At 37.5% G+C, this 9,381-nt stretch overlaps 1 protein-coding gene across 1 annotated transcript in view; it reads right to left on the minus strand.

The window, feature by feature from the left end:
* Positions 1-9,099, minus strand: part of LOC131060846 (protein SCO1 homolog 2, mitochondrial) — a 140,854-nt gene extending 131,755 nt beyond the window's left edge. Inside the window, exons 1-3 of the mRNA XM_057994263.2 lie at positions 9,082-9,099; positions 8,777-8,911; positions 8,488-8,563 (exon numbers count right to left, since the gene is read on the minus strand). Of these exons, the coding sequence (XP_057850246.2) occupies positions 8,488-8,563; positions 8,777-8,911; positions 9,082-9,099 (229 nt within the window). The remainder of the gene's footprint in view (positions 1-8,487; positions 8,564-8,776; positions 8,912-9,081) is intronic.
* Positions 9,100-9,381: the final 282 nt, after the last annotated feature.

Genomic DNA, 9,381 nt, shown 5'->3' on the forward strand with positions numbered 1-9,381 from the left:
GTGCAAGAAAACAGGCAGATGATTTCCTTACTCAGCTTGTCTAGGCATATGATAGGACAACAAGGCTCATGTTTAGAATCCAATATTTGGAGGGAGTTTGGGAAGAATTCCGGCCTATTTAGGAGAAGACTATTCCACGCCTCAGGGCTTTGAAGAAGATTCCTAAGTCCACGTTGATCAGCGAGAGCATTGTGCACAGTGGAGACAGATACGATTTCCATGGCTGATATTGTTCATTGGCCGGAAGAGATCAACTTATGAGAACGCCCAATTGAGTTGTACAAAGATGGAAGGATTGATTCAGGACATTCAAATGAAGATCCTTGCCTCAATTGAGGAGTTATTGGGTGTTGATGTTAGTGATGCTAGTGGTTTACACTTAGCCGAATTAAGAGACAAGATGAAACTTATGTATTTTTGTCAGTTGGACTCTTTGAAGAAGAGTTGGATAGATGAATTGGTCTCTTTGTTGATTCATGTTCATAGTTCACAGAAGCTCGTGCCAGATTGGGAGAACACTTTGGACGCTTGCTCGGATTCATTGGACGTGATTGATTTACAGCAGGATACCTTGCCTAGCATTTCCATAGAGGAGTTAGATTTTGTATTGGCTAGATTCTTGGAGTATGCTAGGGGAGAGAGAGAGAGAGAGAGAGATGCAGGGAGGAATCTTCTAGAAGATTCCCTATTTGATGACTAGGTATCTTTTTATTGGGCCATATGTTGGTGGCACCATTTTTTATGTAAACCCTAATTAGGGCAATTCTAGGGTTTTGTTGGCATGATCTTGGCCCTTGATTTAGTTTTAACCTTGGCCATCCATTTTGTAAGAGACTCTATATATACCTCCTGGTCTCTCATTTGTAAGAGAGAGTTTTTGTAGAATTGTTGGTATATGCTGCAGCTGTTTGAATCAAAATCATTGTTCAATTGTTGGTGATTTTGCTCTTCAAATGTTGTCTTACATCCCCTGTGTCCACACCTCTTCTTTGGTTTGTCTCTACTACAGCAAGCCTGGCTTGAAGGGATTCAGTCAATTCTTTCATCTCCCTCATTTTTCTAGCATGCTTCTCCTTCAATTCATTTACTTCTCTAGCCACTAGGTTCCCTTTTTGAGACATCTTTATTCCTTTTCACTTCAACTTGTTCCCTCGTTTTGATCAGCCTATACTCTGATACCAATTTGATGCAGAGCAGTGGTAGGAATGATGTCAAACTCAATCAAAAAATTAGAAGGGCATTTGGGGCATCACACTAGACACTTTCTTCACAAAACTTCACTAGGCCTTGTAGCCCTCCTAATAGGACTGATCCTTCATAACTTTTTGCACAGACATGATAACCAAACTATAAACATAGATTTGGATACCCATTTGGCCCTTATAAAACAAATCTCAAAATGAGATAGGGTTCCTTAGTACGGATAGGGTCCAAATTTGACTGTTACAGTTGGAATTAGGCCTAATTAGGCTTATAGGCTTATGGGCAACTTGGGGTTGGTCTCCAAAATGATACCAAAAGGTTGTTTAAGCATATATTTGGTTTGGGCAGGGTTCATAAACACTCGTTAACATCCCACAATGGTCCACACTTCCTTGTATGGATACAATGCACATTTAGTCCTCTACGCCAATGTTTCAGCCCGATACATAGAGATATCAGGCCTAGGTCATCATGTTTTCATAGGCAAACCTTCCTCCCTATTCCTGCAACCTTGAAATATTGAAGAACACAAAAATACAGGCCATTCCACCAATTTTGGGGAGATTTCACCAAAGGAATGGGGTTTTATTCATTTTTCTTTGTCACTGGATACCCTAGATAGGGTTTTTGACTCACCTAGAAAGAATTGCTTGTATCTTCCTCAAAACTTAATGAAATTTAACCAAACCAAAGCCAAATGAAAGCTAACTCATTTATCTTTCCAACCATATCGCATGCAAGTCATACACAGGTAGTACAGATCCGTACAAAACACTGCAACAGTCAAAAACGTGTTCAGCTTTGCAGGAAACAATGATTTTAGTGATTGTTTCAACCTCCAAAAACTTCATTCGACCTCTTGGGTCAATGATACAAGGCCTTTTACATGTTTACAACGATTCTCCAACTGTTCCCCAACCAATTTTCAAATTAGAGACTAACTAAAACATCATTATGCACTCTATGACAAAAATATGTAAAAGTTGTTTGGCAACATTGTGCAACATTGACAATTTTTACATTTTTGCATTCCCTATCACATAAGAACCCAACCATGATTCCAATCAACCTAGGATGGTCACAAAAGACCTTATTACATGAAATAACATCACACAAAACCAAAATTCCAGCTTTGGACACTTTGGCTCTCCCAAGTAATGGTGTCAACTGTAATAATGTAATCTTTGGTTGCCTTCCCCAATTTAATGCAGGGACTGAATCTCTTCTCTTTGCTACTGTTGGTTGCCATGCCTGCCACTTGTACCCTTGGCAATGAATAATAACCCTTGAGTAATGCTTGCAATACACAATGTCTCTTGAAACAGTTCTGATGTCGGGGCAAGGTCATGGTGTGAGGTGTTGTAAACTAAGATTTATTGTGCTTGACCGTCGTATGACTATATGCCATAGGATGAATTTCAAGCAATATTGATAATAGTGGTACGGACAAAGCCATATTGTGTCTCTATGGAAATATAATCAGTATACCAACAAAATGCTTGAAGACCATACTGTACTAGTTTATTGTCGACTCATACCAATATGTTGCCACCGTACCAGTTTTAAGAGTCGTGTCTTACCAATATATTGTTGTCATACCAGTTTAAGTGGTCATACTATACCAATATGTTGCCATCATACCAATTCTAAGGGTCATACCATACCAATATTTTGCCACTATACCAGTTTCAAGGACCGTATAATACCAATATTTTGCACCGTACCAGTTTCAAGGGTCGACGTATCAATTTAAAGAGTCATACGTTGCCAAGAGGAGGCTATACGAAGCAAAACAAACAAGGTCGTACCATAAATTATCATACATCATGAGGTAAATGCTAAGGCCGTACAAATTGGTACAGATTTGGCTATACACTATTATCACCCTGTCAAGGTCATACAATGCAACCCCGAAATTGACACTGTACCAAATCTTGTAAGAGTCGTACCAATTTTTCAAGATGTACTAATTTTGGAGGAAGCCATACCAAGTTTGCAAGATGTTGTACCAAGTTTGTAGGAGGCCATACAAGATGGTATAGAAATAGCCATAGGGGTTGTACGGTGATACTTTGCACAAACCATACACAAAAAGATGAATATTGTTGTACCAAGGATTTCATAACAGTTCATACAATGGAAAGAGAACAATGTCATACTACATGAAAATGAGAGCTTACAATTTCAAACTAAGACTGTCGAACACCAAGAAAATGTAACCATACGGAAAGAAGTCGGATTCCCACGTAATAAAGTTGTCGTATAGTGTGGTATGGATGCCACCACCAAGACTAAGAAAAATTATAGTTGTCAAAAATAGTGAAACCCTTCTACAAGTGTTTGCTAAGAACCAAAATGATATTGCCAAATGTGTGAAATAAAAATTGGCCGGGTGTGAATTATAAAGTGGTCGAAAGTGAGAAAACACCTTCACTTTTTCCAATTTTTTAATTATCAACTTTTTTTTTAATTTCCTTGTACTTTTTTAAATTTTAATTCACACTTTATAATATTTTTGAATTTGGCCCCCTCATTAATTTTTATCTTCAGCATTTTAATGATATTTTCTAACTTCAATATTTTAATAAAAAAATTTCCTTTTCTCCACTTGCCAAATTTTGTTCTTTTTTATTTGGATTTTCTAAGCCATAGTATTCCAAAAAAGAAAATCCCCTTGATTTGCTCAATTTTGAATTTTCTCATTTTTTCTATAATCCTTGTTTTCTAATTTACGTTCTCATTTTGTTTCTCTTATGTCAATTTTCATTTTTTTCCTTTGACTCCAATTTCCTATTACTTTCATATTGTTTCTCCATTTACATGTCTTCCCAACCATTTAAAACATTCTCACTCACAACAAGTAAAAGGCTCTATATCAAAAATCTTGTCTATTACCATACCTTTTTCGACATTGTTGTAGCCGTCGAGTATTGGATCCCAGTCATCACCGACCTTGTTGACTCTCAGGTTGTCCTTGTCACTGAGGTTTACCTTCTTCACACTCGGCTCCTCGTACATTATTATCTTGTCTCTATCAAAATGATGAGCCAAGGTATCATTCACACATTCTACTCCCTCATATTCTTCGTACTCCAAGGAAATGTGTTATTCATGGTACCTTGGTTGCCTTCTTCAATTTCCCCAATTTGTAACATATTGCATCCACGGTGAAAAACTTCATAATCCTCCATCTACCAGTGAAATAACCCGTTCAAGGAACACGTCTCATCTTCATCATTTGGTTCCATGCATTTCCTTTCTTTGTCCATTCCCAACTCTTTGTCTTTTGACTCTGACTCGAATGATGCCAACTCTTCACTCGTTGCCTAATTCCTTAAGTCAATGATGTACTTTCTTCCTTTGCTCTCGATGGTCAGGGTGTTCCGCTTCTAGTTGCGTTCATCCCCTCTCAAGCAATGCGTTGTACGCCTTCTTCTACAATGGGATCACTACAAAGTCCAAGAGGAACTATTGCATCCTAATTGTTACCTTTTGTGCCATCAATGTTCCCAATAGTTTGATACTGTGTTGGTTGACACCTACCAAGTGGAATGTTGGCAGACAAAGAGTTGGTTTTCCAAGACACTTCCAAGTGTCTTTAGGAAGGACATTAACTCCCAAGCCTCCATTGGCGATGGTGTTTGTCAAGTTCTTCCCCATAAATTCCATCTCGAGAACAACCAGCTTTTTTGGATGCTCACCATCAACAGCATGGGATAAGTAGCCTGATTGCCCCTGAGTGGTGGTTCCACTATCGATTCTTCTTGTGGTTTGCATTGGTTCTCGCTGACTGTGTTGTCACTGACTATGTTGGTGATTGCCACTTTCAGTTGTGGTAGAGCTTGTAAAAGGTCTATTACCTTTACTGGTATTGTTGTCTACAACATTTGTTGTACTATGTTTTCCTTAGACTCCGACTGTAGTGAAGTACTTGTGGCTTCTTTCGAGGTTCTTCTCTCATTGGCCATCACTTGTTCCACATCGTCTTTGGCTTCTCAAATTATTTCTTTCTTAGTACAAGGATCTGGGTACACTGCCTTCTTTGATTGTAATCAAGTGATCACCAAAACTTCCTTGTTTGAATCCTCCACGACCAGCATATTTACTCCTTTCTATTCTGGGCAGTCGATGTCTTCGTGATTACCCAATCCACACCACTTGCACAACATTCTTGAACTATTTTGACCGCTTTGGCATTCTCGGGTAAAGTGACCACATGCGTTGCACTTTCCACACCGGATCATTAGTCTCCCTTTGGTGCCGTAGTCTATTATGCTCCTTGGGCCATTGTTGTTATTGTTGTACCGATTATTCCTATTGAGGTATAAACCAAGTGATAAATTAGAATTGTTGGGTGGTTTTGGAGGTGTGGTCGAAGGGGTTGATTGTTCCCCTTGAGTAAAAAGCACTAGTGTGCTTCTTGTCTTTAGATTGTATGAGCATTCTTTGATTAAATGTCCCAATACCTAATAGATGTCACAGAACAACTTCTTTGGACACTTTGTTTCTATGTGACCTACTTTACAGTCAGTGCACCACAGTTCCTTGCTTTCCTTAGAACTCTCCTCCCCAAAATGTAACATTTTTATTGCATTGAAGGCATTAATTGACTTCAAGAACACCAACTAATCACTTGAAACCACGACAAAGTTAATTAGAGTGTGATTCCTTCCATCAATCCACCCATCAAACAAAATAGTGCAATTGTTTATTTGTGAAACCCTATTAGTTAACTAAACAACAACAAAATTTTCAAAGCAAATAATAATACCTTAAAATGTGAAGGGAAAACAAAACAAATCTCTAAAAAAAGGAGAAATGATGAAGGGACAATCAGCTCAATGTCACTAAAAATCAAGTAAAATCACTTGATATTGCAAGAAATTATGTCAATGCATCAAGGAGTGAGAGCTACACGAGTGAAAGTGTGAAAAATAGTGTTCCAGTGAGTTTGGGGACATGCAGATGGGGGGACAAGGGGACGCATCTTGGGGCCTAAAGTTTGGGAATGCCAAGGGGATGGCAGGGGGGGCAGAGGGGGAGCGACGGTGACATAATACATATAGTACTTGAAAAATTAGTTATAAAAATTTTCCATATAAGGAATAAGTAAACACTTTGCAATGATTGCATTGAACTTTGAACATTAAGTTATAAGTAGAAAGATTGTGTTAGAGTATCTTAAAAGGATCTAACCCTAAAGACTATAAAAGCTCTAATTACCCCTATCATTTCAGCTCAAGGTATAGAAATAATAGCATAAATATATTTCAATATTATCATCATGAAAAACATCTTTATATGTGTAATGACCACTCTAGACGATCTTTTATTTTTTAACAAGCCTAAGAACCATGCAAACTAAAACAATGCTATCTCTACTATTAGGTACTGATAAATATTACAAGCCTGAAACATCACCATTGTAGGTCCAGACAATCCCTTAAAGCCTCCTAAAACCCACTCTATGCAACCATGTTCGCCCCCAAACAATGCCAAACAGCCTAAGATAAACTCAACAATACCAATTAGTCTTAAAAATTTGCAAGTCTCCTCCAAGGTTGAGGGACGTCTGGGAATCTCAAGGACGTCATAGCGTCCCCTTTGGCATTGTTGACACAAGAAACTTTTGAGAAACATCCCCCTGGTGAGGAAACTTGGTGGCTATGGAGGAACGGTACAAGGAGGTCCCCCAGGCATCCCCACGTCTTGGAGGCATCCCCATGTCTTGGGAACGTCCCCGCCTCGGAAATGCCTGCATTTTCAGGGGGGACGCATCCCTATGGAACACTAGTGAAAAATAAACTATTTTTTGCCTTTATCATCACAAGCTGATGTTTTGCCCCAACTAGCAAGTTTTCAAGTTGGACTGTCGATTATTCAGCAAGCTTCACACCAACCATTTGCTCTTGAGTTTTAGGGCAAGTGATTGGGAAGCAATTTTGACTTGTAATAACTCAAAAATCAAACAAGTTTTTTATGATTTTTTAATCTATGGAATTTTGCATACGACGATTGCGGAAAATTGCAGGTATGAAACTTCTCTGGAAAACCCTACAAATGATCAAGTTTCTACATTTGTTCCATAACAAACTTTGTTTTGCATGAATTTATCTGTCCTAGCACACCCTATTGCATCCACTTGGTCCTAGCACTCAACCCTCTACACCCTATGAGGATTTCTTCTCAGCCAACAAGTTTCTACTTGATTTTTTGCCCTGTCTCTGTACACAATTCCCGCAATATACACACATAATGTTACCCTTAGCTATAACAACCAACTCTAAACATACAAATTTTGCTCCACCTCTGCCTAGCTGTCTTAAATCAACAATTGACACTAATTTGACAATGGTTGCAATCAACTTTGAAGGGTTTTTGGGAAGGCTCTAATAACAAATGTTGTAAGGAGACACTGTTGGAAAAGAGCACACCAAGAAATATGTTTGCACATTGAATGATTAGAGAGAGAGGAAGTTAAATTAATTATAACTTTCATTGTGTTAAGTTAATATTATATGAACATAGTTAATATATTAGTCATTACATATGCGTTAATACTTTATGTCAAAGCATAAATAATGTTTATATAAATGTCTAATATCTATAAGCTAGGTACATAGATTAAGTCTATAGCTGATATTCACATTCAATAAGTGGAAGATCAATAAAACCTAGCTTAGTTGAACACAAAAAAATACCATTCGCACAAACATAAAGCTTGAAAGCAAACAGAAAACAAGTAGATCTCTCAACTTCAACTAATACACGAACAAAATCCCAAACAAAACAGTGTGAACTAGAATGTGGAGTACAAGATGATACATTGTTTAGTATAATACATATTACAAACAATAGACATTGGTTGCTTAGGCAAACACAATAAACATTGAGTATGTGGGGCCAAGTATCTGGCAGGTTGAAAAACAATATATAGGGAAACATCCTCAATCTAGGACCAACATCCGTGGGGCTTCACCAACATTTCAAGCAAGGAAATGAAGTTTTTGGCCCATTCCTTTATCCCCAAAATGCAGGAAATACATCCCAGATCCCTAAGAACACATCCTTTACAGAACATTCTTTAGGTGCCTTGTGCTCCTCTTCCTCGAGAACCAAAAGAAAAAGCCTTTGAAAGCCATGAAAAGAAAATATTTTTTATCAGAATCTCCAGATGCAAGCTTGCATCTTGCTTGCTTGCTTGCACAAAGAGCATTACCACAAAAATCTCACAAACCTAACCACATGCATGGTTAAAATATGTTAAATCATGCATCCTCATACCTTTAGGAATCGCCCTCCTCTCATCATTGTAGCGAAGCAGAAGGCCTACACTGATAAGCACCAATAGTGCTGAAGGCTGCAACACCAAATTGTAATCTTGGTCTTAGATGTTCAACATTTCATTCATAATTGAAAATCAAAAGGTCAAGTGTTAAACTTGTGACCTTCAAAATGCCTCAAGAAGAAATTATGGAAAGTACAAACAAAATATAGCATACAACCAAACAGAATTATGCATGTTGAACCTTTCGCAAATACAAAAGCCAACTCAGGCATACATGAGACATACAACAATGCCAAGCCTCCATATTCGTGCACTTCGCCTGGATCTATTCTCCACTAAGGAAACACGAACTTCAGGTCCGTTCTTCTTGGAATCTGATGATGTTGTATATCTGAATACATAATTATTAGAATGAGGAACCTGCATTGACAAAACAGTAAAGGAATAACCATTAATAACTAGATATTATGGCAAGAACAACCACAACCAAAAAATACATTAAAAAATCCAAACATATCATCAATGAAATCCTGCATAAAAGTGAATCTTTAATGATTCAAATATTAATATTACAATTCTAATTGAGTTACTGCCCTCCAGTAATCCATGTTAATACCTTAAAATTTTATAGTTTGTAGGGATTATTAATGTGAAGTATCAGCAGAAACTTTATTATAATAATATAATATATTAAAACAACAAACTAAACTGTTGACAGTATCACTTAAATCAGGGCCACTGTCCAACAGTACTGGTAATAACATACAATTACATCATTATAGGATACTAAAAGGATCTCCAACCAAGTCAGAGTCGCAATATAAAGTATAGTTAAATTTTTTTTAAATATTTTTTGAAAATTCAAGTATTTCTCGTGCAATAGGAAATCA

The sequence above is a fragment of the Cryptomeria japonica genome, chromosome 10 (genome assembly GCF_030272615.1).
Source record: "Cryptomeria japonica chromosome 10, Sugi_1.0, whole genome shotgun sequence".
NCBI classification, from domain to species: domain Eukaryota; kingdom Viridiplantae; phylum Streptophyta; class Pinopsida; order Cupressales; family Cupressaceae; genus Cryptomeria; species Cryptomeria japonica.